At 40.9% G+C, this 27,983-nt stretch overlaps 1 protein-coding gene across 3 annotated transcripts in view; it reads left to right on the top strand.

The window, feature by feature from the left end:
• PCSK5 (proprotein convertase subtilisin/kexin type 5) overlaps positions 1 to 27,983 on the top strand; it is a 302,119-nt gene that overhangs the window by 38,607 nt on the left and 235,529 nt on the right. For all 3 annotated transcript variants that reach the window (XM_030566779.1, XM_030566778.1, XM_030566780.1), the window contains exon 3: positions 23,980 to 24,093. In XM_030566779.1, the coding sequence (XP_030422639.1) occupies positions 23,980 to 24,093 (114 nt within the window). The remainder of the gene's footprint in view (positions 1 to 23,979; positions 24,094 to 27,983) is intronic.

Here is a 27,983-nt window from a genome sequence, read left to right as displayed (position 1 = left end):
GTTACTGATGTCTGTGTGTGTAGCCATAAGCATATGAGCACTCAGAAGACAAAGAATCAATACCAGTGGGTAAATAATGGCTACTGCCCTGTTATTTTCCATATTTAAAGCTTGATCAGTGAGTTGAAAAGGCACTATATATCAATGGAATATTATCCTCATGGATGCTGCATTTCATTGTGTCTCAAACTTGTTGTACCAGTCATGCTTCCCCCTTAACCTTAGTCAGGATCAAGAAGCAGTCTTGCTATTGCTACCCTGGCTAAAGGTCCTGCTGCTGGGTGAAATTAGATCATGAATTGGTTACTGACCTACAGTGTACAAGAGAGCATAGAAAGATTTCATGTTCATACTTGCTTCCTGAGTATTCAACAGTTTGATATGAACATGGACAAACTAATACATAATACTCGTTGCAAGTTAGATTCTGTTATAATTACTGTTGTTATAAACAAGGTGGTAGGATGTTATAAAGTGTGTAAGAAAAGTTTTTTCCCCTTTGTTTTAGTTTGTGAGTGAAATTGGTGCTTATGAAAAGTGACTGATCTTAGCACTAGTTTAAACCAGGTTCTGCATTCACCCAGCTTTGCCATTGCAGCTTAATCCTGATCTTCAAACCTCCCTATGAGTCCCGGGCCCCTCAAGCAGAAACTAGTAATGATGGTGTGATTTTGTGTTGTGAATGAACGGAGTCTGTATGAGACCACCATGTTCACTTTTACTTGTGACACAATATGGGCTAGACTGTAATCTTCCAATCTGCCCAGAGTGAGGCAAAGCATAGTTGCACTGTCCAGAGCAGGAACTAAATTGTGAGTCATGACCGTTGTCCTGGAACAGCTTTCTTAAGGCTCTGCACCAGCTTAGTTGTGCCTGTCAATGTGTTGGAGAGGGTAAAGTGAACACACTATGTCTCTGCCTGCACGTTCTCTTTCCACTTGATAGGACGGGGACCAGTGGCCCAGAGGCAGCTGCTCTTCCCCCCACAGAAACCCATGGATCGCCTGTGCAAAGGAGTAGGGCAGCTCACAATTGAATCCTCTGGGATTGGAGCCTGAAGCACTACAAAGGTGACAGGCTAGTGCTACTGCATCATCTAACCCTTGAATGCAAATGTATTTTGAATTATCAGTGATACATCCTTTGTTCCAATAGTATGGGCCAAATTATAATATCAATGGGGTAATGTAGCTATTTTTCATCAATAAAATTTTAATGCATAAATGGCAATTCCAATTTATCTATATCGCATAGACATCTTTAACAAATTTAATCATAATGTTAATTGGACTGTGGTTTACTAATAAAAATAAATACTTTGTTAATATCTAATTCCACTACTTGCAGAAAAATCCTCATTTTTTTTCTGTTAATGCAAACAAGCAAAGAAACACAACCTCAGACATAATCACTAGAGCTACCTGATGAAATTTTTTTTTGATGTTTTCTGCTAAAAAGTGGAACTCAGTCAGCCCACCCTGCCATACCTGTAAGAGTTGTTAGACTTGGGTAGGAGCTTAAAAAGAGAAAACAAAACACATCACAGTTGGTGGCAGATCAGAGAGGACAAAACTCCAATCCTCAGCTTCTGGGGAAAGGGATGGCTAAAGGCAGGAGCACCTCACACAGCCATTGCCCAAGAGCCTTTCCCTGAAGGAAGGGAGGGCCTGATCAAGGATTCTGATCACTTTCGATGGGACCATGTTAGCGTGTATGCCTTGTTGGGACCACAGCTTAACAGAAGCATTCTGAAGGATGAGAGCCTTACTGCACTCATGGGACAGTTCATTTGTGTTACTTTATTTTCATGTTCATTGAGAACCCCAGAAGGAGCAGACTGTCCCGGGCTCAGCTGGATGGTGGAGCCTCTTACAACTGGTCTGGCATGGTAGAAAACCTGGACATAGGAGTGCAGAGTGCTATGGCTGCAGGGGCCAGACTCAGGTCTGGTGGGCAAGGAACCCAGAGACACTGACGCAGAGTTTATTTGCCCTCCCCTCCTTAATTATCTGGACCTTAAAAAGCAACATTGTATTTCAGAAAATTCCAATTATCTATTTGCCATATAATTTTTAGATCTCCTTTGCAAAGACAATCTCATTGATAATTGTTAGGGGGAAAAATGGAGATTAGTCTGAAGGTTTTAACTGGCTCACTTTGTAGTTAGTGTAACAAATGGCTTAGGAAATGGAGACACATATATTCAGTAGGATTGCCTTCCCTTGCTATTTCTTCACAGCAGTTTTTTTTTTTTAAGCTTGCTATGACACTGGCTGCAAGGATGGAGGATCACTTGGTGACAAGGTTGCCTAGAGACACTGCCCTGCACTATGGGGTGGAAAAAGTAATTATAGCCCGTTGTCCATTTTATCCAGTTATCACAGCATCTTGGAAACCCAAGGTCTGAACAACTGGCAGGTATCGTATTCCAGGAAGTAGCAGAGTTGCTGAAGCAGCTGAAGGCTGATTAAGTTCTTTGGGCTTTATGATGAATGAGAATTATGACAGCTTTTGGGGGGATCTTCAGGAGGCTGGTGATATGATCAACTGTGACTGTTGAGATCAGAACATTTAAAAACATCTAGATCATATACGGGTCTCTGTAGCATCATGGCGGGAGTTTGACATAAGTAGGTGTTCTTGAAAATCATCGTTAGGCACCTCATTACTTTTGAAAATCTGGCTTTCTCTGACCTTGGGGGAGAATTCTTCCAGTGACTCTGCGTCAAATGTGCCAGTGTACAGGAAAACTGATGCTGTTTCTAACTGCAAGCCAGTAGTCAAACCCACCTGGAATCTAGAAATAAAGCTGTTTTCTGTCTAGTTCCTGGATTACTGTCATCAGTGAGAAGGATCTTCAGCTGGGATTTTTTTTAAATTCGTTGAAAAGAATCCGGCTCATCTCCCAACAGGCATGAAAATTCTTAGTTCTGTCACTAAAGTAAGACAATACTCCTAAGGCTATGTTTGCACTATATTGCCCTACAGAGGTGTGAATTGCAAAGTGCACCAAAATGTTCCACTTTAACTGCCCTGTGTGGATGCTCCTGGCGCAAAAAAAAAAAAGGTACCTAGATTGAGTTAGCACAGTCCTGTTTGACAGAGGACTACGTTAATGTGTGTTAGCAGGTACCTTCTAGTTTACACCAGCAACTTCCACGTGGGGCAGTTAGAGTGCAGCTCTCGTAGTCCGCACAGTGGTGCAGTGTAGATAAGCCCTGCGTATGCTCAATTTGCTCACGTCGTGAGTGAGGAGGCTCACATGTTACAGTCACCTTTTTTTTTTAACATACCTGCAATTTAAGGCTGGCTGGTACCAATAAGTGCACGTTGAAAATTATGTACTAAGGCCCTGTCTACATTAAGGCAATTTGCACCAGTGTAACTACATCAATGGCACAAACCACTATGATAGATGCACTGCACTACCACTGAAGTGGGGTTTACAATTAATGGTGCATGCTTAATAAGTGTACACTTAAAAAATCCTGCAGCCTTGCACAGCTCAGCTCTCTAGATGTGAACACTCAGAGTTGACAGAATTATATAGTGTGCATTGGCAGCAGCCCAAAAGGGGAAAGTGTTCTTTTCATTCTCACAGAACTTAATAAACTGCTGAAGGCTTTTGAGCAAACTTTTAACAACAATTAAAAGTCACTCTTAGGTAGAAATCATGTACGGAAAATTTCAACCCAAAAGATAAATATTTCACAATGCTAACAATAAATGTGTAAAAGGAAAGTGTTATAAAGGAAACTGTTTGGTGACCTTAGTTTTGTGGATGCTCCCAGGTATTAATAACATTTGAATTACTTTACAGTTCAGATAACACACTACAAGCTCTTGCAGGGAAGCACAATAAGTAACGTGAATTGTAACAAAGAGGGCAGCTGAATGATGTAAGAAGTTAGGGAGAACCAATGTTTTTCAATGTCCTCAGAGTGACCCTGAATAATCATTCTTTGCTCTAATAGCTCAACAAGAAACACAACAGCTTTGGCTTCTGCAGTAGTCTCCATGTGATGCTATGGGTCTTTACTCCATTTACATTGCCAGCAAGGGAAGTATAGAAAATTGCTGTTTCAGCTGCTGGGGTGGGTATCATTTCAGAAAGATCCAGAAATGGAGGAGGTGGAGTGATCCTGGTTTTGAACTGGGGAAAGGGATGACAATCTGGAAAAAGCTGATCCTTCAGCGTCAAGTGCCAGAATATCAGCCAGCACTAGGGTTGCCACCTTTCCAATTGATGGCAACCAGCCTTTGAGGCACTGTCCCCTTCTCCACCTCTTCCCCCCAAAGCCCTGTTAATGTCACTCGCTCCTCCTATCATTTACTTGATCATCTCCACCTCTCTCCCCCTGCCCAGCTGGGCTCCTTTTGCTCTGATGTTGGGACCAGAGCTGCTGCAGCCTGACAAGGAGCCTGACTGCAGGGCAGAGGGAGGTGCTGGGTCATTAACACTTTTGGTGTCCGGTCAGTACATCTGACCAGGTCCCATTTTTCGACCGGATTTTCCGGTTGAAAATCAGACACCTGGCAACCCTAGCCCAGCACATAGAGAGAGAAAAAACATTTAGGAAAGGAGCATCTCAGAGCAGACTATAGGAATGTGACAGAACACCTCTTACACACCAGGGAAATATTTCCTAAGAGGAATCAGCTCCATCTAACATTGATTTTATTGGTTACAATACAGGATACTCATAGAAAAATTGGCTGAAGGTTTTTGTTACATTTTGTTTTGGTCTTGCCTTTAGAAATCTTTCTAGTAGCAGTGTGCAGCCCTGATATAACGTGTTGCTTTGCGGTGCAACTCATTGCCAGGTGCTGATGGCAACTTTCTCACTCAGAGATTGTGGATCAGAGCAAAGAGCAGGTGTTCACAATGTGCATAGATAATTTGGCACATCTCTGTTAATTAGCAAAGATAATGGAAGAGAGATGGAGCTGGCTAAAAAATTGCATCATGTCAGCCCCTGTTTTATTTTAGGATCATTTCCAGAAAACATGAGCATCACTCAAAATTGGAAAACCTCTCTCATTCCTTTTGACTCTTTAGTATATCAGATCCTCCCTTTACTATAATCAGCATGGTTCAGTGGCCAACCTTGGGTTCTGCTCTCACCTGGGCTATTCACTTTCTGTATGATCTTGTTCAAATCACTTCACCTCTTTGTGCTTCAAATTCCCAAACTGAAAAATGGGAACAATGATGTTTACTGAACGAATTAAAAACTTTTGAGAGCTACAGATGAAAAATGCTTATTAAGTATTATTATTAAAGGCCTGGAAACCACACTTCACTTAGTGGATTTCATATATTTGTATTCCAGAGCATTTTATGAATTAACACAATGTTTAATGAAATAAAACATTCTGTCATTCTAAATCCTCTCATATAATCAACTTAGAACCAGTAGTCTAAAACGTATTTAACCTTGATTCAAGATTTTACATTGTTTGAATTTTTTCCCTGTTCAAGTGACAATGCACTCCATCACTCAGACTGACACGGGGATGCCAAATACAATAACAGGGAAATATGTTGATTTGCCTTCATTTTTGCAAAGGATCCAAATCAAATACATCTTTGTAGGTACATTAAGCGTACTTAAAATCAATCTGCTCTTTAACTGATCACCACTGTAATGAGTTCACAACTCACATAATAATCCAAACTCTGTGTATGCAAAAGACCTCTTTCTCTTTTACGAGGATGAGGCTGGCATACTGTCTTGCTCTGCTTGCCCACTTAGTAGGTACTGGTAGATCAGGCAGTTCTGAGAAAGGCAGCTGTATAATCCCGTGTTCTCACAATCTTTGTGGGAAACATGGTTTTCTAGCTCTAACTCTGTGGGCTTTCAATTTGTGCTGGTAGAAAATAGAACCATCTAGGAATCTCTAGTATTTACAGACAGTGTTCAGTACAATATTCTAAAAGCCCTCTTTCCCGTTTCCTATATCCAGTTTAGAGTCCTAGCCACTCCAGTCACTAGGTCAGGCACTTCAGTGCACAAGCTACAAGAAGAGGGGAACTGGGTATAACAGTCACCAGAAGGAAAGGTGTGTGAAAGCCCTCATGTTTGCCTAAGGTTGTGAAGTCCTTGGCTTGGGGGGATGAGACGTCTTGTGTAATATGTCCCAGATGGCATCAAACAAGCTCAGGACTGCATGCTTGAGAAGGCAAGCTCATATTTGTATGCTTGAGGCCTGTCATAGCTGGAAAAAAACAAGTATTTTATTGGAGCAGAGAATATTCAGAACCTCTTGTCAAATAAAGAATCATGTTTATAGTAGCCCACTTTCAAAACCTTTCATCACTACAGAATATGCAACAAAATTTCACACAAACATTACAATCTGAGCGACATAAATGTAGATAATAGTCATTTCAGGAAGCACCAATCAGAACACACTGTAACCTCACTTATGCAGTCTAATTGGAAGTCTGAAACTCTGATGTATTCCAATGAAAATTGTTCAATGAAATGTCAGTGATGAAAATGGGTTCTTTATTTTCTTTTTTCTGTATTATTTATATTATGGAGGGCGTCATGAATTATGAGGTCAGGGAAACTGAGCCATAGCAAAGTAACTGTTGTTGGCACTCTTCTTATGTCAAAATGCACAGGATTGCCAACAAGTTGCAAGCCATGGTACTGCCCTGATTTCACACATGCATTTAAAATGCACTAGCCAGCACATTCATTTATCAAGCATTGCTCCAGCTTTCATGTGGTCTGACCTGCAGAATCTGACAGATACCACATAACTGGAAGCACTGTCAGTGGTTTTCCAGGTGTGGGAATAATACTAGTTGAGAAAACATTTGGTTTGCATCTGGCTACTGGATCTAGGAAGGTAAACTCCAGTCTTTTCCCATTTGCACTGGGAATTGGACTAAATTTTTCCCTGAGGCTGGATACATGCTTCTTTTCATGGGTAGCAAAATGTTTCAGAAGGTGATGATGGTGTTTAAGAGCAGTAGCGCTCAGGGGGGTGTTTTTTCACACCTCAGTTGCAGCGCTGTAAAGTGTGAGTGTAGCCAAGCCCTCAGTGTTTTAGTAGAAACAAACTGCACTGCCAGTTGGGAGACTAGAGTGCAGCAGCCCAGGTCAGAGGCCAAGAAAAAGGAGATGAAGTCATCAGTTTTTGTGATTTAAAGGAGATTGAACATTCCTCTTACTTTTCCTTCTCTGCACCCTTGGCTTGAGGTAGCAATCAGGTTGGATCCACTCTCTTGATTGGTAGTCAGAGAACAGGGGCAAAAATATCAGTTGTCAATGAGATAGGGGTGATCATTAAGGTTGATGTCCTGGCTACAATGAGGTACATTCCCCAGAATCAATGAGGGGGTGTAATAATAAAAGATGTTCCCGGTCTTTGCCTAAGTTGCAAAAGAAATAAAAAATGGCCACAGCACCAAGATTAAACCAGAAGATGCAGATTTTTGACCCATTTCTGGTCTCTAATAAACAGCCTGCTTATCTGATACAAGAATTCAGCCTTTTTTTTTTTTAAAAATAATCAGTGTTACACAGCAGCAATGGCACAAAGTGGAAAAATGTCACAAGGCAATGCAATCAACTTCCGTTTTTAGTTGCCAAAACCAAGTATTACAATAGAAAAACACTTGATTTGATCAGAAAAGTTATATGTTTTGGTGAAACTGTTGTAACTGAATTTTTCCATTATGTAGTTGTGGCAGGGATTTCCACAATGGCAAAGTACCATTAAACAAAAGTGCTGTCTACTAAAAAGTATGTTGAGTAGGGGGGGCATGATTTCTTTTAAAACAGAAACAATAATATATGAGAACTACTTTCAGCTGAATCCAGGTCAGCAGAGAGGCTACTCAGGAATGGTTATATCAGTCTACCATTTTAGGTGCCTATGAATCATTAGGTTGTGGCTGCTCCGTATTGCCACCACAGCCCGCCGTGCATTTTCTACCACTACTGGCACTAGGATCTATGCAGGCAGAAGCCAATGAGTGAAGTGGCCATTATCTTTGAAAACTCATGGAGATCGGGGGAGATCCCAGATGACTGGAAAAAGGCAAATATAGTGCCCATCTTTTAAAAAGGAAAGAAGAATCATCTGGGGAACTATAGACCGGGTCAGTCTTACCTCAGTCCCTGGAAAAAATCATGGAGCAGGTCTTCAAGGAATCCATTTTGAAGCAGTTGGAGAAGAAGAAGGTGATCAGCAGGGCTGACTCCAGGGGTTTTGCCGCCCCAAGGAGCCAAAAAAAAAAGTCACGATGGCTACCTACGGCATTTCAGCAGGAGGTCCTTCTCTGTGACTGGGAGTGAGGGATCCGCCGCCGAATTGCCGCCGAATAGCTGGACCTGCCGCCCCTCTCCGGAGTGGCTGCCCCAAGCACCTGCTTGCTAAGCTGGTGCCTGGAGCCAGCCCTGGTGATCAGGAACAGTCAACATGGATTTACCAAGGGCAAGCCATGCCTGACCAACCAGTGGACGTGATATATATTGACTTTAGCAAAGCTTTTAATACCGTCTTCCACAGTATTCTTGCCAGTAAGCTAGAAAAATATGGATTGGATGAATGGACTATAAGGCGAACAGAAAGCTGGCTAGATCATCGAGCTCAATGGGTAGTGATCAACAGCTCGATATCTAGTTGGCAGCCAGTATCAAGTGTATTGCCTCATGGGTCTGTTCTGGAGCCAGTTTTGTTCAATATCTTCAATAATGATCTGGACAGTGAGATAGATTGCACCCTCAGCAAGTTTGTGGATGACACTAAGCTGGGGGGAGAAGTAGGTACACTGGAGGGTAGGGATAGAGTCCAGAGTGACCTAGACAAATTGGAGTATTGGGCCAAAAGAAATCTGATGAGGTTCAAGAAGGATAAGTGCAGAGTCCTGCACTTAGGATGGAAGAATCCCATGCACCACTACAAGCTAAGCAGCAGTTCCGCAGAAAAGGACCTGGGGATTAGAGTGGACGAGAAGCTGGATATGAGTCAGCAGTGTGCCCTTGTTGCCAAGAAGGCTAATGGCATATTGGGCTGCATTAGTAGGAGCATTGTCAGCAGATCGAGGGACGTGATTATTCCCCTCTATTCGGCACTAGTGAGGCCACATCTGGAGTATTGTCTCCTGTTTTGGGTCCCCCACTACAAAAAGGATGTGGACAAATTGGAGAGAGTCCAGCGGAGGGCAACAAAAATTATTAGGGGCTGGGGCACATGACTTACAAGGAGAGGATGAGAAACTAGGCTTATTTAGTCTGCAGAAGAGAAGAGGGAGGGGGGATTTGACAACACCCTTCAACTACCTGAAGGGAGGTTCCAAAGAGACTGGAGCTAAGCTGTTCTCAGTGATGGCAGATGACAGAACAAGAAGCAATAGTCTCAAGTTGCAGGGGGAAGGTCTAAGTTGGGTATTAAGAAAAACTATTTCTCTTCAAGGGTGGTAAAGCACTGGAATGGGTTACCTAGAGAGGTGGTGGAGTCTCCATCCTTAGAGGTTTTTAAAGCCCATCTTGACAAAGCCCTGGCTGAGATGATTTGGTTGGTGTTGGTCCTGCTTTGAGCAGGGGATTGGCCTAGATGACCTCCTGAGGTCTCTTCCAACCCTAATCTTCTATGATTCTATGAATCTAGAGCATTGGAAATGCTCTGGATTTACACTGGTGTTATTGAGAACAAAATTTGGCCCAGTGAGAGATTTGAATGCCTAGGAACTCATTTAGTAAATGATTTAAGGTTATCTGAAAATAGCAAATGCAAATTTCTCAAGGACTTAAATGATTCATGGCCAGAGTTAAAGGACTAGCCCAAGGAGAGCAAAAATCCATTAGACAGTTCAACAGAGCTTTTTTTTAATATGATCATCACTCCAGTAATATAAACACAAAACCCCAAGACATTTCAAATGTAACATGTTAGACTCCAAAGCTAATTAAAATACCGTGGTAAAGAGTTTTTAAAATTACAATCCCCTGCTGGATACTTGGTTCTGCATCTGATTTAAGAATTCCTAAGAAGGCACATTTAGACATATGTTAGCTAAAGACATGTCATATTATTTTGTGTTCAATGCAATATTAATACTAACCCTCATGGTACAATAAAACTGAACAGAATATATTATGGTATCCCCAAATCAGTCACATTAATATTATTTTTAATTAAATGGTGTGAACTTAGCCGTGAGTATCATGCGAAACAAAATAACTGGTTGTAGGTATTTCAGAGTTCTATTTCCCTGTTATTTGTGAGCAATTACAAACTTGTGTGGCCAGGGAACTAGAATGGTTTATGTTAACATAACAGTTGTCTAAGGCAGGAGTGAAGATCATTTTGGACTTTGCAAAGGGTGAATTATCCCTGAAACTGATTCTGAAGCCTGTGAACTTGTTACTATAACCCCAAATTTTAAAGGTAAAAAGTCAGGAAGAAACATGACATTCTAAAACATTCTAAAAAGACTGGTATAATAATTGAAGATGGTATTGTGTTAAAACCACAAGACTGAGAACCAGAAGATCTTTGTCTAAGTCTCAGCTTTGCCCCAGACTTCCTGTGTGACTTTCAGCTGGTCACTTTGAGCCAGATTGTGACCTGTCCCTACTGCAATACACAGTGTAGAAGGCTCCCCCACCTCACACATGCATACACATAATTTCAGCCCGAAATGTAAGGGCTGTTGAGGGACTTTTCAAATGGGTGGAGATGAGTGGGGAGATTGGGACTATAGCTCACCGTAGCCCACATACAGTCATATAGGTCACCCATCCTGCCCACCTGTGGAGGGGAAATCATGCTGCAATTCCCTACAGCAGAAGTTCCCAAACTATTTTTGCTGAGCCCCTCTTCAGAAAGTGCATGCCTCCTCACAGGAACTGGGGAAGAGTGGCCTGTACTCATAGGTTGGCATGGAGGGTTGTCCAGTACTCATGGAGGGCCAGGGGTTGGGGAGAGAGGAGTTCCCAGTATCCACAGGAGCTGAGGTGGGGAAGGACTGCCCAGTGTCAATGAGGAGGCAGGGCAGTGGAGGGGTACCCCGAACCCGAGGGTTACTCATCATGTAGTAGCTGAGGAAGCCTTCTGCTCCCTACAGTGGTTAGTTGGTTTCAGCTGCTGGGACCCAGTTCCCTTCCCATCTCACTCCCCCACCTACAGGGAAGTGAAAGGGGGCTGCATTGAAGGCTTAAGGTCAGGAGGAAAGTGGAAGGCTGCACCTTGTGAGAACTGACCCCCCCACACACACTAGACAGAGCCCCTTGCTGACCCTGGTCCTTCCGTATGGCCTTGACTGCTTCCCATGCTCAGGGTCTGTCCTGCAGGAGAAGTAGATGGCACTCTGGGGCTGTGCTGAGCAGGGGGCCCTGTCCGAGTAGTACTCCCAGGGTGTAGCCTTCTGCTCCCTGCTTGTGGAGTCCCAAGCAAAGGAAGGTAACTGCTGGTTGGTGTCTGCGTCAGCTGTGGCAGTGGAGGCATGTGATGGGCAGGGAGTCTGGCAGCTGAGACTGCCCACACGCAGCCTCATCCACTTACCCTGTGACACAGATCCCCTTGGTACAAAAGAACCTAGGCTTGGTCTACATTTAAAAGTTATCTTAACATAGCTACATCAGTCAGGTGTTTGAAAAATCCATACCCCTGACCAATATAGCTATGCTGACCTGATCCCCACTGTAGATGCAGTTACATCAACAGAAGAATGTTTCTGTAAGCATAGCTCTTAGGGATGCAAAATGCTATTAGGGATGTAACAAACCTTAACCGTTAACCCTGGCAGCCCTGCGCCAGCTGGAGGGACCCCATCCCTGGCTGTGCCAGGCCAGCGGGCCCCTGCCTTGGCCGCACCAGCCGACGGGGCCTCAGCCCCTGTCAGACCCCCCGAGAGCTACCTTGGTTAATGATTAAATTATATAATTTTAACCATTTAACCAGTTAACTTTTTAAACCAATATTTACATCCCTAAAAGCTATCATCATTCATGGAAGTGGTTTTCCTGCACTGATGGAAAACCCCCTTTCGTCAGCACAGGTTGTGTCTACATTGTGCGATTATGCTACGATATACAGAGTACTTTGTGAACACGTATATGTTAAGCTCTGATATCTGTATCACTATGATGGAAAGACAGATTACTTGCATATAGCAAAGTGGATAGATACATTCACAATAAATCTGATTGTCTTTTCCATGTCAGTGAGACTTTAAATAATATGAATTGAATTTCTGACAAGCCTTTCAGCTGCTTTGCTCCACAGGTCAAACTATTAAAGTTTGAGCTGCTGTTACATAGGATGTATTTATAGAGACACAGGTAGTAATTTCAAACATTTTCTGCCTCTTCCTTTTTTCCCTCTGCCCTCCACATTGTCTTGACCTGGTGTTTCTTTTTTGCTTTTATCATGCTTTTTCAGAATGCGTGTAGCATTATTATGTCAACTGTTTTGATTACGGATAGACATTGACCCTTATTGAAGACGCACTTTGTCAATCAATGAGAATGTATCACTTAGTGTTGTTGGATTCATTAACTTTTATCCAGCTTTAGACCCCAGCAGTTTATGGAGATTTGCAGAAATGGTAACTGCAAATCATTTCCCATGCTCTTGACTTGGGTCAACAGCTACTTTGTCCTACAGTCTTCAACTATTTTTACGTGCAGACTGGCTACTGTTACTGAGAGGCTTGAAGTGCTGGTACAGAGGTGGAGAAATTAAGCCTGTTGTTTGTTTATTTGTTAAAAAGATCAACTCTTTAAAGCATTTGTTTTTAAAATAACATGAAAAGCTCACCAATAATGGTTGGGTTTTTTTTCAAATTTTCAAACTCAAAATGTGTAAATGCTTTCCATACATCAAATGCCTAAAGTAACATGTGGCTTTTAGGGTATTGGAGTGTCATCCTGATGCAGATAGACATTTTAGTTCTAGATCTTCAACGTCATAGGTTTTGTACTGTTGAAATGTGAAATACAAATTGAGAATGCTGTTGTGCACTGGTGTACTTAGATATACTTTGTGATGTGGAAAGTATAGGGATATGAGAATACACTCTCTCTATTTCCCTTTCTATATATCTTCTTCCATCTTTAGTCAGTCTGAGACAATACCAACCTCACCTTCATCTTTAACTCAATGTAAGAGACAAGTCCTATAGTCATTACCCAAGACTTACTCAGGCAAAATTCCAACTGAAGTCAGAAGCAATTACAGAGTATGGGCTGAAAGTATTGACTGTAAGATAATATCAAAAACAAACACTATAAATTGTATCTTTAAAATTTCTAAATGTTTCCCACATTTTGTCCTGTTTCCACTGCTAAAAATCTTGTAATTCCATTGAACATGAAATCCCAAAATGCTTCTATTGAGGAAGGGAAGAAAAGTATTGTAGTGTCTTTACACTCCTTGCATATGTGTTAAGTGCAGTCTTTTTTATATAAAAAGAGCTTGGTGACATTATAATCGGTTAGTGTACTAATTTTTATATCTGGAAACCTCATTTCAAATCATGTTAATGGTTTTGGTGGTCATATCCTACTCCATGGTGGGCATTTGCCAGAATCATCACACAGCTTGGCATGAGGAAGAACTCAGAAGAAGCCCCTAAGGAAATTGGGATGGTAGACTTTTTTTTTTCCAGATTATGAATGAGGTAGAGTGGTGTGAGGAAGATCACAAGGGCACCAATCCAGTTGGCAACACTGGAAGTGATTGGGGAAGGGGAACTCCCACAGTTCAGTGACTTGACATTCATGTATGCTACAGGCACCTATCTATGCATAGTTCTTGCCAGCAGGGGTCAGGCTGTTCATCTGTTTTAGGGGGGGTCAATAAGGTGTAATCCTTGAAGAGACAGAGATAACACTATTACATATATCTGTCTATGTGGTTTGTGGTTTTCATCATGCTGATCACATAAAATAGTCAATCACTAAATCTATTGAATTGTTAAGTTCATTGACTTCAAAAAGACAATGTCTATTATCAAAAGGTGATTCCTGGGCTACCCGCACCAGTTAGTGAAAGTGTTGCCTGTTGGCCAGTTCCACCTTTCCCCATGACATCTCCCACTCACTCATCTAATACAGCTATCCAAGTTCATTGGTTATTTTGTGACATTTCCCAAGACTCTTGTCCGAGGTGGTTCTCTCTCTCTCTTTCTCTGTTTAATATGTTGTGTTTCTAAAGTCCCTGTTTCCTTGGTAGCTGAGCAGCTATTTCTATTTCCAATTTACAGACATAGTCTAGGCTTAGGTGAATGGTTGCCTGACTGTTGGACCTATGAGTGCATTGAGAGTGACATGCACATGCAGCTTGTCGTCCTAGACTCAGGGCCCACATATGCATGTTTCCAATGCTGCAAAGCTAAAAGGATAGATTCTAGTGTAAAATCCACTCGCTGTTCATAGTTGGCATCCACTGTTTTTTTCTTCCTGTGTACTCCTCCCTTCTCCCTACATAGGGCAGGATTTTGCCTTAAGTTTGTCTGTAGCTGTTGCTATTTACCTGTCACATTCACATGCACTGTATTTGCTCAGAGAAATAGAAAATGTACATGACACATCTCCAATGCCATTTGAAAACTAGAAAATATTTACTGCAGCAAACCCACCAAAGTGATATTAAAAATAATTACAAAATTCTCAGTCCCCAAAAGATGTTGAATACAAATACAGTAGTGCAGTTAAGATGCATGGCCCGTATTACAATTTCCAGTGTTTTGATAAACTTCTTAGAAAGCTACACTTGTGAAAAATTGGTGTGGTTAATTTTTTTCTGATTAAACATATTCAGTATTCTGTTAATTAACAATTCGTTTTTTCCTCTCTTGACAACTTCTTTTGTTCAATCACTTTCATTTTCACTGTTCCTACAAGTTTCACTGATTACACCGAATGAGTGAGAGAGCAAAGAGAGAGAAAAGTGTTTCGCTGTATGAAAGATAACATCTGATCGTTTTGTTTGGCACCTCTTTTTTAAAAGGGCCATTTGCGTTAGCTCAGAGCAACTTGTATTCAGCAGCACTGCTTGCATGTCAGTAAAGAAGAGCAACACTGTGCACAGAACAACACTGTAAATGCTGAGATGAGGAGACTGGAAATAATGATTTTTATTTGAAGTAGTTTGGTCTCCAATCTGGCTTGGCTTTGATTTCTAGACATTCAGGAAATGGAACTTTCGGAGCTGAAGTCTATTGGAAAATGTGCACTGTTCCCCCTCAGCTAAGTGTGACTTTATGGAAATGTTAGAATGCACCTCATTATTTGCATAGAATCTCCTTTTGGCAAGAAGTAGGAATTTGTATAATCACTTACTCCAGAGATTTTCCTTCAAAGACTAGGGGATAGGAAGTGTGGACTGGACACTTTTTAAAAGGAAACATTTTTAAACAAATGATTTTTTTTCATACAGATCAGTCTAATCCATACTATACCAGCCATTGGGCAGTGAAGTGTGTGCATATATATGCATAAAATGCTAAATGGAAATATATGGCAGGACATTTAAATAACTGCTGAGTTTTGATCTATTCATCAGTATTACAACCCAGGAATCAGACAGTTTAGACAAGGCCAACTGGCAAGCTTTCTGTTCACTAAGGAAAAAACTCTATTGCTCCATGGAGAGAGTACTATAGAAGTGATAGTTTCTGTAAATTAATGGCATGCCTATAATGCACCTGAACTCCTCTTCTGGGAAAATGAGTCTCCTGTGATGCTTGTAATTACACTCCAAATGAGTGTGTTGGTACATCCTCAATGCAATTATAAAAACAGCTATTAAAAACAGATCCCAACAGAGGGTGTTGATTAAAAAGATGCACAAACACCAATGGGAGGAGGACTGTGATTAGGCACGGTGTACTGGGTCGGATTTTCCTCCTCTTGGGCTCCTTGTGCTGTCATTTGTGTCTGTTCAAAGTGCACCAAATCAGAGTGGTAGCATTTTACATCCACTTTGGGATGTTATAAATGCCTACCCACGGAGCAAGAGAGGGACAAGATGGTGAGGTAATACTTTTCATTGAACCAGCCCCTGTTGGTGGAAAGTACAAGCTTTCAAGTGACACGAACTCTTCTTTAGGTCTGGGGAAGGAAAAAAGAGTTTCTGAGTTAAATACAAGCTGGAACAGATTGTTAAGAGTAAGGGGTAACACACTGTAGGAGACCACTATAGGATTACATTGTTATGTTAAAGAGGTTTGAAATGGGCCATTAATGATTAGCAGGTAGATATGTTACAAATTATTGTAATGAGCTATAAAGCCAGTGTTCCTGTTAAGTTCATGGCTTTTGGTGTCTAACAGCGTTATGGTGTCTAACAGCTGGGCCCAAAAGCAAGCTATTCCAATGGGTAGGAAAGACAGAAAATGTGGCAAAAGACCACCTTGGCTTAACCACGAGACCTTGCATGACCTACAAAATAAAAAGGAGTCATATAAAAAATGGAAACTAGGTCAGATTACAAAGGATGAATATAGGCAAATAACACAAGAATGCAGGGGCAAGATTAGAATGGCAAAGGCACAAAATGAGCTCAAACTAGCTATGGGAATAAAGGGAAACAAGAAGACTTTTTATCAATACATTAGAAGCAAGAGGAAGACCAAGGACAGGGTAGGCCCACTGCTCAGTGAGGAGGGAGAAACAGTAACAGGAAACTTGGAAATGGCAGAGATGCTTAATGACTTCTTTATTTCGGTCTTCACTGAGAAGTCTGAAGGAATGTCTAACATAGTGAATGCTTATGGGAAGGGGGTAGGTTTAGAAGATAAAATTAAAAAAGAACAAGTTAAAAATCACTTAGAAAAGTTAGATGCCTGCAAGTCACCAGGGCCTGATGAAATGCATCCTAGAATACTCAAGGAGTTAATAGAGGAGGTATCTGAGCCTCTAGCTATTATCTTTTGAAAGTCATGGGGGATGGGAGAGATTCCAGAAGACTGGAAAAGGGCAAATATAGTGCCCATCTATAAAAAGGGAAATAAAAGCAACCCAGGAACCTACAGACCAGTTAGTTTAACTTCTGTGCCAGGGAAGATAATGGAGCAAGTAATTAAAGAAATCATCTACAAACACTTGGAAGGTGGTAAGGTGATGGGGAATAGCCAGCATGGATTTGTAAAGAACAAATCATGTCAAACCAATCTGATAGCTTTCTTTGATAGGATAACGAGTCTTGTGGATAAGGGAGAAGCAGTGGATGTGGTATACCTAGACTTTAGTAAAGCATTTGATACGGTCTCGCATGATATCCTTATCGATAAACTAGGCAAATACAATTTAGATGGGGTTACTATAAGGTGGGTGCATAACTGGCTGGATAACCGTACTCAGAGAGTCGTTATTAATAGCTCCCAATCCTGCTGGAAAGGTATAACAAGTGGGGTTCCGCAGGGGTCTGTTTTGGGACCAGCTCTGTTCGATATCTTCATCAACGACTTAGATGTTGGCATGGAAAGTACGCTTATTAAGTTTGCGGACGATATCAAACTGGGAGGGATTGCAACTGCTTTGGAGGACAGGGTCAAAATTCAAAATGATCTGGACAAATTGGAGAAATGGTCTGAGGTAAACCGGATGAAGTTCAATAATGACAAATGCAAAGTGCTCCACTTAGGAAGGAACAATCAGTTTCACACATACAGAATGGGAAGAGACTGTCTAGGAAGGAGTATGGCAGAAAGAGATCTAGGGGTCATAGTGGACCACAAGCTAAATATGAGTCAACAGTGTGATATTGTTACAGAAAAAGCAACCGTGATTCTGGTATGCATTAACAGGTGTGTTGTAAACAAGACACGAGAAGTCATTCTTCCGCTCTACTCTGCACTGGTTAGGCCTCAACTGGAGTATTGTGTCCAGTTCTGGGCACCGCATTTCAAGAAAGATGTGGAGAAATTGGAGAGGGTCCAGAGAAGAGCAACAAGAATTATGAAAGGTCTTGAGAACATGACCTATGAAGGAAGGCTGAAAGAATTGGGTTTATTTAGTTTGGAAAAGAGAAGACTGAGAGGGGACATGATAGCAGTTTTCAGGTATCTAAAAGGGTGTCATCAGGAGGAGGGAGAAAACTTGTTCACCTTAGCCTCTAATGATAGAACAAGAAGCAATGGTCTTAAACTGCATGAAGGGAGATTTAGGTTGGACATTAGGAAAAAGTTCCTAACTGTCAGGGTAGTTAAACAGTGGAATAAATTGCCTAGGGAGGTTGTGGAATCTCCATCTCTGGAGATATTTAATAGTAGGTTAGATAAATGTCTATTAGGGATGGTCTAGACAGTATTTGGTCCTGCCACGAGAGCAGGGGATTGGACTCAATGACCTCTAGAGGTCCCTTTCAGTCCTAGAGTCTATTACTATGAATCTATGAATTTAAGTACCCAGACTCACCCGTTGAAGGCCCTGTGCAGGTTTCCTTTGTGGACAATTACTGAAAGATCAGATATGAAGTGATCACTTCATAAAAAGGGTTCACAAATGGGTGATAGAGTGTTTTTGTCTTTTATCATGTTTCTGTGTAAGTTCATTTGAGAGTGTAGTGATTGTCTGGTTTCACCCCCACATAATTTTCATTGGAGCATTTAGTGCACTGGGTTTGGTACACCACAAGTTGTGATAGGCATGTGTAGGACCCATGGATCTTAAAAGGTGTGTTGTGGGATGATGATGTTGATCATCGTAGCATTGGAGATATGTCTGCAGGTTTTGCATCTGTTTTTTTTAGCAGGATCTGGTACTGCTTTGAGTTGGTGTCCTGGTCTCTGGAGAGCTTTCTTCTTTTGATGAGCTTGGTGAGTTTGAGGGGTTATTTGAAGACCAGAAGATGGGGTTTGAGAAAGGTTTATTTCAGGATGTGGTTCTCATCAAATATGAGTTGTAGTTTTTTGATGATACCCCAGATGGGTTCTATTGTGGGATGGTAGGTGACAGCTAGGGGGGGTTCAGGCTGTGGTTTTTCCCCCTATATTGAAGCTGTTTCTCTTGGAGTATTTGGGTGGCCCTTGACATGATGTGATCTTTTTCTCTGGTGGAGTGTTCTTGATTGATGAAGGTGGTTTTCAGTGTGTTTAGGTGTTTATCTTGGACTTTCTCTTCAGAGCAAATTCTACAACATCTGGATGCCTGGCTGTAGATAACAAATTTTGTGGTGCATCTGGAGTGGTTGCTGGATCTATGGAGGTAAGTGTGGTGATCTGTAGGTCTCTTGTATTTAGTCATTTGGATGGTTCTATTTTTGACGCTGATCACAGTGTCCAACAAGTTGATGCTGGTGTGAGAGTGTTCTAGCCAGTTTGGTGGATAGCTAGTGGTTGCTGATGATGTGGTGGAAATCCATTAGGGACTTTAGGTCTTCTGTGCAGAGGATCAAAATATCATTAATATATTTAATGCATAGTATTGGTTTCATGGAGCATTTTTCCAGAAATTCTTCCTCAAGTTGGCGTATGAAGAGGTTGGCATGTTGGGGAGCCACTCTAGTTCCAATGGCTGTTCTCATGGTTTGGACAAAATGTTTGTAGTTAAAGATAAAGTCACTATGGGTGAGAATGAAAGCATTGTACATTATCTTGTAGGTATCTGAGACAGGCAAAGATGCTGTCATGGTGAAGATATTGGGGTTTAAGGAGGTGACATCTATGGTGGCAAAGTTGGTGTTCTGGGGAAGTTGTTTATGTTACATAGTTTCTGGAGGAAGTTGATAGTGAACTTGAAGAAATCTGGTCTTTTGTGTGGTGAATGGTTTCAGGCTGAGTTCTATGAGTCCTGATATTTCTTTACTAAGAGTACCCTGGTCAGATATGGTTGGTCTGCCTGGTTCCTTTGTTTGTGTTGCTTGGGAAGCTTTTAGAAGGTCTCTGGAGTGGTTTAATGGAGGTGAAATTGTAGATTGTTTCTTTCAGTTGCTTGGGGAAGGATTTGATGGTATCTTTACATTTCTTTGTGAATAGTGGTGTGGGGTCTTCTTTTAGTTCTTTATGGTAGGTGGGGTCAGAGAGTTGTCTGCTGGTCTTGTTCACATAGTCATCACGATTAAGGACTTCTTTAGCATCTCTTTTTTCTGTTGGTTTGATCTCTGTCTGGTGGTTGGATTTTAGGGACTGCATAGCTATCCTTTTGGTGGTAGAGAGATTAGGGACTGCATAGCTATCCTTTTGGTAGTAGAGAGATTATAGTGGATGTAATGTTTATTGAGGATTTCACTGTCAGTTTTTTTCCTGGCACAATTATTGTAATGATCAGTGTGTGGTTTCATCCACTGGGGGGGATGTCCAGTCAGATGACTGTTTATTTGTATGACTGTTGGTGAGGATGTAGTTGTTGTGGGTTGTGTCATCTTTATTGTGAAAGAATTCCTTGAGGTGGAACCAGTGGAAGAATTCTTTTAGTTTTTCACGTTAGTAGAGTGGCAGGTTCTGTGGTGCGGCAGAAGCACAGTCCTTCGGAGAGTCCTTCAATTTTGGTTATGAGTAGTCTTGATAGGTAATGATGTTGGGGTGCCTTGTAGTGTCCGTGTGGTGGGTCACGGTGTCTTGGTTTCTCCTGGAGATGGTGTTCTATTGGTTGTGGAGTTGTTGTAGTTGGTTCCACTTTTTGTTTTTGTGTTGAATTGCTGTCATCAGGTTTTTGAGATTGATGTTTTTGGTTTCCTGCATCATATCCAGGTAGGTTTCCTGATTTTTTTCCTTCCAGTGTGTGGGAGCATGTGATCATTTGATGTTTGCAATGGTTCCTTTTGGAGTGTGTAAACTGCAGGAGATGGCTCCTCAATTTCTCTGAGGTCCTTCTGTAGAGCTGGTCAGCATATTTGAAATACAAGGAGCAAGTCAGTGGAGAATCAGGCTCAATGTATCAGAATGTATCATTATGTTGCAATGATGGTGTATATATATATATATATGCTGTATATATGTATTTACAGTTTGGGTTTACGGTAGGACAGTGAGCTATGTCATTTGTCATTCCAGTATTTGGACCTGATCTTGCAAGCTTCAGAGCACCTTCTGCAAAGTGCTCACATCATCAGCTCTGACTTACTTCATTAGGAGTGAAGGGTGCTCATCTTGCAGGAGACATTTATATCTCTCAGGTCTGATCTTAGTGATAGACAAATAGGTTCTTTGAAACACAATTGCTAGCCTCTTTTGCCAAACACAGTGAATTGTTTCCTGAAACAAGCTCCGTCTATAGTATATTGAAATGCAAAACCCTCTTGCTCCTAAATGTTGAGAACACTGATTTACAAATGGGTTCAATTTTATACATAAAAATCTCTCTGTGTGCTAAGTAATTGCTCTGGGTCCCCGATGGATGGGAATGGTGCAGTGAGGGAGAGTTTATGATTGCTGCCACTAAGGAATTGTATTGTAAGTGTTCTCAGTTATTTGATCTGAGACAAAATAAACTAATTGTACCTTTTGAGAGATCTACATGCAGATTAGTGTTGAGATCACATTGCCGTATTTGTTAATAAAGCTTTCAGCCTTCACAAGCACTGTTATTTTGCATTCACTTTCAACTTTTTTATGGTCAGCAGCAGAGTGTAAACGTTTATGCAGTCTAGACATCAGAGATCCCTTGTTATACTGAAAATGTGACTGACTTGTCATAAGCAATAATGGCTAAATCAAAACAAGATTTGGAGGGTGGGGTTGCATAAGCCTTGAAAACCTTGATTGCTGATCTGGAGATATTGAAGTTTCACTTCTCCCTGACCTGAACAAGTCAGGGACAGATTAAGACAGGTTCATGGTCCAAGGGGACCTAGTTTGCCAGTGAGTCAGCTAAGGTGCAATACATGCAGCCTTGTATGTGCTAGGGAGCGTTGGGTTGTTTTACACGGCAGGAAGAGTTGGAAAAAAACAAAGATCCATTATCAGGGTCTGGAAGAGAGAGTTCATGCCACCAATAGGGGGCTGGGAGGGAGCATCTGTTGAAGATCTATGGGACACCAACTTTTTTGATGGGACAGAGTTAAAAATAATGTGGCTCTGGGTCCCATTTATCCTTATTCTGTTTCTCTTCTGTGTTCAGTAGTTGCCATCAGTAGAGACTCAGGTCTTTGGCCCTCTCTCTTGGCATCTGGCCAGCTACACTCTTTATGTCTTGGATGCTCCAGGAATTTGCTGCTTCAGAGGTGCCCAAGAATGATTGCCTGCCTTTCCTTTCTGAATGAAGCTCCTCAGTGTGTAATATTTGAAGGCAGCAGACAACCCAGTAAATATTCCCAGGCTTGCTGAGAAGTCCATGAGATGGATTTTAGCTGAGCTAGGCATCCTGTGGGAAGAGGAAAGAGTTGGCCAGAAGAGAAAGGGGACTTACTTATCAAAACTTCCTCAATTCCCTACCACCCAGAGATATCGGAGGGGTAGATTTTGGAGGATTTGACAGAGAAAAGGGACTTCAACTTGCTTACACAGCATCAACTAGTTCCCTCCTGTTCTGTGTCCGTTGACATCACAGCTCTTCCTGTAGAAATCATGCTATTACCGCTGACCCTGAAGCAATTCTCAGGTAGCAATGTTGCTTGGTGCAGAGGGAAAAACCATGATGTTATCCCAGTCCCCACACTGTCCACTACCACCCTATGGAAGTGGTACCCCATAGAACTGCCTCACAGAAGGGATTCCACAGGTTCAGAGATGCCTCTTTCTCCTCTCACCATGATCAGAATCTGGAGGTTCTGCATTCCCTGTTTTCAGAAGCCAGGGAAACATGGGGACATCAATTCTCACTCATGAATAACTCCCCTTATTATCAGTTGGAGATTTGCCTGGCTTAAGATCTCAGGATTTGAACTAGAATTAAGAATGCATGGTTGGAGACATTTTTCTGCTATGGGAAAACATTAATATTGTCCCTAGCCAGTGACTCTGAGCTGGAACAAGAAAATAAAGATGTGCTCTGAAAGTAAAGTTTATTTTTGTGCGTGTATGACTCTTCATGCCTGGGAATCAGGAGTGCAAGGTGCAGAGCAGGCTGTTAGCAGGTGATGGCTGCCTTTCTTTCTTTGGAAGATGTGAATTGAATTTTTATAATTTTATTCTGTACCAGCACTTCAGCAGCAATATGAGCTATCGGTAAGCCACAAGCATGCAAGTAAAACCTGGGTTTGACTGTGGACAGTTTACAATATTTACATTAATAGCAGTAAGTTCCCATTTAGAAAAGTTAATGGTGTTGGGGGAGGGGGAAAAGCATTAGAAATTAATATCTGCTATGGACTGGATGTCACCTTTAGTATCACTTTTCTGAATGTGTTCAGAATCTTTGATGAGGTGTCTGACAGGGAAGAAACTTAACTTTGGAAGCCTGATTTTGACCTTGATCTCTTCTTTCATTTATATTTTGAGCTTCTTGTTGTAATTTAACCTATTACCCCGTACTCTGCTGCTTTTTCCTGGGAAGTACTTTAATTTTACAGAAAATACAGTTCCTGAAAACTGAGTGAATTGTGACAAATAATCTCATTGCAATGAATTATAATTTATTTTTTGGGTCTTTTCATGATGTTAATTCAAATACTGGTTAAATAGAGCTTTTGAATATATTTTAGTATTAACAGTTGACAACTTAAATAAAGGAAAAACAAAAACCCTTGGAAATCCCATTAATTTTTCTTTTGAGTAACTGTTAATCTTTGTGTTTATAAATACAAAATGGGGTCAGTTTATGAATTTTTTAAATTATTATTATTAATAATAAAGAATAATAAAATACTCAATGGCATTGTTCAATAGCTAATGAAGTCCTGTTAGCAGGGGGTTTAAATAGTTGTGCATGGCAACCTGTAGTACTAACTAAATCGGTATATTTTCCTGCGAACTAAATGACAAGGTGAGCTTTGCATTACCTTTGCCAAAATGAACACTTTAACATGAAATAGACTTGGACTTCAGTAATGGGAAACTTCCCAAGATTGCTCACATTTCTTGATAATCTCCATGGAACTCTAACACTTACCAAATATTTTTCTTGTTGGCAGGTGGAGTGGATACAACAACAGGTAGTTAAAAGAAGGATAAAGAGGGATTATAAACCTGGTGGTACCCAATCCACTTATTTCAATGATCCCAAGTGGCCAAGCATGTGGTACATGGTAAGTATAAAGGCAGCCATTGGCTCTGATTCATGCTAATCATTTAGTTGCTCTGCTATGTTCTTCTTCAGAAAAAGGCAAACTTTCTTTTCAGTTTTATAATTGAACTAAGGAAGGGTCTGTAAACTCCTTACAAGTATAATGAGAGCTTCCTATTGCGGTGCTCTTGGGGAATGTTTTATTATAGAATAAAGTTTCATCAGTGGGAAGGCGAAGGGACATAACCATGGCCCATTTGAGGAAGGGAAAAAAAAATCCTCTGGTCTGGATGCCCTGCCTCCAAGACCCCATGTGATACAGATGATTCCCATTGACTCCAACGTCAGGTGTATCATGAAGCAAAGAGAATGGAGACCATAATTATGTCTTTCTGACAGTAGTAGGCACGCAGATATGTTAGATAATGAACTATTCCATCTGATCGTGTGTTGCTTTTGGTCCGACATAAAAAACACAAGCAAACTTTTTTTTTTTAAACATGTAACAGTCACAGTTAAAGTTTGGACTGAAGATCTTGGCTACCCAAACAGATTTTAACTATGTCTTTAATTTGCGTTGCATGACCTAAATGAAGTATTTTAGTCATAGTATATCCAGGCTTTGGAAGAAGGCAAATGACTGCAGTTTAATAATAGGATCGTCATATTTTCCAGTTCACTGAAAACTTTGCCTATGGTAAACCATCCTGTCTTCAAAAGATACTTGTTTCTTAGGACATAAATCGCACATCCAAAGGCTTTAAAGAGAGATTTAACTAGTGTAGGACCAAATCTGACCCTGGTCAGCAAGTGAGAGGGAGCCAGGCCACTGCCTAGTCCTATTCTGCAGTAGGATGTTTGTGAGACAGAGTGGAGAAGGACTAGGGCAGTTTGGAGGGGACATTTACTGGGGACCATGCTTCTGCTCCTTTGAATAAGAACAGCATGGTCTTCAGGTGATCATGTATGCTACCCTGTGTTGGCCATTTCCACAGTCGTGAGACCAGCCTTTTGGGTTAGTGTTGTGCCAGCCACTACCGTCTTGATCTCCTTTGCTAGTGCTCTGTTGAACACTTGGTAGGACTTCTGGCCCTGCAACCCTCTTTCCACACAAGGTCATCCAGATAGCTCAGATGAGAGCAGGGCCCTAAACTGAAGTAAGCGTTTTGAGACTTGATGGCTTGATTGTCATCAGACCTGAGGGGAAAATGTACATTTTTGAAACTTTTATGTTAGAAGATGTTTAATTTTAGGATAGATATGTTTTCAGTGGAATATCATCACTCTTTTAAAAATTGCAGTTGAAAAACAAAAAGGACACAGACCAAAGGTAATTTGCAAATAACAGTATATTCCAAGATTTTGAGATGCCTTATCTTCAAACACAGATGAGAGTATGTGATGTATGGGTAGATCACCAATCAGGATAGGGAGTGACTTGGGTATTGGCCTATGGTTCCAGGGTTGTTGGGCTTTGATCAAAGACTATGCAATAACCAGACTTCCCAGAATTTTTGTGTATTTATCACTGAGCCTTATCACTGAACCTTTGAAAGGCACATTGTTGTCCCTGCCTCAAGCATGACTCCACTTACTGAATTTCTGGCATAATTTTAACATCTCCTCAATAAGCCTTGACATACAGTAGGGACATATTTATGTATATATAATAGAGTATTTTCAGTTAAGGGCTCTTGACTTTGGAACTTGCTTCCCTTTTTGGTCCAGCAGACCTGAATCCTTTGATCTTATGGGCATGATGCAAGGTCCCTGTTTTCCCAGGTTCTTGATGAGGAGGTGGGTTAAGGAATGCATATGTGGGTTCAAAGGGGTGATATTTGTGACTCCTGATAGGCCATTAAGTTCCTTTTTTATGTGTACACTCAGAGCACTCAATCGGTGTAGTTTAAAACATTAACTAAGTATTGAAAAAGGATGGTCAAGTCTCTCGGGCAAGGTGTATAGTATGTTTTGGTGGTGGCTGTCCGTGGGAACTCTCCAGTTTAGTTGCAGGGAATCTTTCCTCCCTGGTTATATATAATTTCCTTTCTAAAGGAAAACAGTGTTTTTGTGTCAAACAGTGCTTATCCTGGGAAGGCTGGATGTGATGATTGCTGGGCCCTATCAATTCTGCGGCTTGGCACTGGAAAGGAAAAGGGTACTTATTAAATGATGGCTATTATACCAAACAGATTTTGATAGTAACCACTCACATTGCTCAATGATTGCGCTATACTTACTAATGAAAGCATTTTATTGTATATTTAGTAGTTCACAAAATCATATTCATTGAGTATAGGTGTAAGTATAACTGCAGGAACGCGATTTCTGCTATTGGATATGGCATATTGCGTGATTCTTCATCTGCACCATAGCACTGATGTCCATATGCCACATATGAGTGTTGTGTAATGGGAGTAAGGCAGCTTGGTCTTGCTGCCGTGTGGTACATGTTTGTGGTTACCATGATACTGGCAGTAAAGGAATTCCCGGCTCTCCTGGCCTCTGCATAGCAGTGCAAAGTAGTAGTGCTATTTTATTTATTATGTTAACTCAGGTGGAGAGGAAGACTTCAGAAAAACCTCAAAGGCATTATTAGGGGTCCAAGACCCTGATCCTACAAAGACTTACTTATGAGCTTAACTTTAAGTAGGTGAGTTGTCCCATTGAGTTTCATGGGACTACTCACCTGCTTCAAGTGAAGTATATGTATCATGTTTTGCAGGATTAGACCAAAGTTCAGAACCCACATTTTATGTACGGGCAGGGAAGAGGGGGGCTTGATCCACAATTTCAGGAAAAGATTTTAATTAAAATAAAAAGTTTAACAAACGGAATCTCTTCTCTGACATGGTGGGAAGGATCAAAGGTAGATATTCCGTACTCATGAAAGTCAAGATAGTGGGGCTAGGAGAACTTAGGTTTTGGGAGACCCAAATTCAATTTCCTGCTCTACCATATGAAAGAGAATTCAGGGGAAAAAATATTTCAGATCAATCAAAACATTTTTTTTGGACAAAATCAAAATGTTTTATTTTTATTTGAACTTTTAAAAGTTGATATTATAATTCAAAGTATAATGCAATAACAATTGTATATGATATTACAAAATAAAATATTTCTAAAAAATGTGAAACATTTCATTGCTAAAATGTTAAAACAGGATGTTTCAACAGTGTCTGAACATCCCCCGCTGTTTTTTCTATGAAATGAAATTTCAGCAAAATCAAGGTGATTTCGTGAAACATTTTAATTTTGATGGAACTGCATTTTCAGAACAGAAAATGGTTCTATCAAAGTTTTTCTGACTAGCTTTAGTTAAAACCCACTTGAGATCACATTTTCACTCCTTGAGGCTATAATTTTCTCTGCGCTTTCTAAATTTTATTGCAAGTACTGTGCCGAAATGACATAGTTTATTTTAATGGTTCACTGTGCATTTTGAAAAAAGCGTTTTTATCTGAAATGTAATACATTTTCAGTAACTCTTTGTTGATGCTGTTCTCTTTGGATCAGAGTCATGACAGGACCTTGTCCCAGCCTTTTAGAACATGTGTATTTGTCTTTATTTGATCTATCTAATTTGTATGTTGATTTAGTCCCTATCCTATCAGGACACTCACAGTGATGTAGATAGATAGAGTTGAATAAATGGCAGTAATTTGTGATATTACTGGAGTGGTAACAAAATACCACTAGGCAGGAAATTTTGATTGCCATAAAGGTTCAGGTAAACCATTAACAAGTATTGATTAAATGAATAAATTCAGAGCTGTTTCAGGTCATTTCTAAAACATCCCCATAAGACTGCATTTGTGATTGTAACGTCATCTCTATATATTAAACTCACTTATCTTTTCTGGTTGTCAGAAACAAACCAAAAAGAAAGGGGAAAAAAACTCTGCATAGAGC

This window comes from Gopherus evgoodei, chromosome 6, assembly GCF_007399415.2.
Source record: "Gopherus evgoodei ecotype Sinaloan lineage chromosome 6, rGopEvg1_v1.p, whole genome shotgun sequence".
In the NCBI taxonomy this organism is placed as follows: Eukaryota; Metazoa; Chordata; order Testudines; family Testudinidae; genus Gopherus; species Gopherus evgoodei.
Note: the sequence above shows the minus strand (reverse complement) of the source record. Positions and strands in the feature narration are given on the sequence as shown.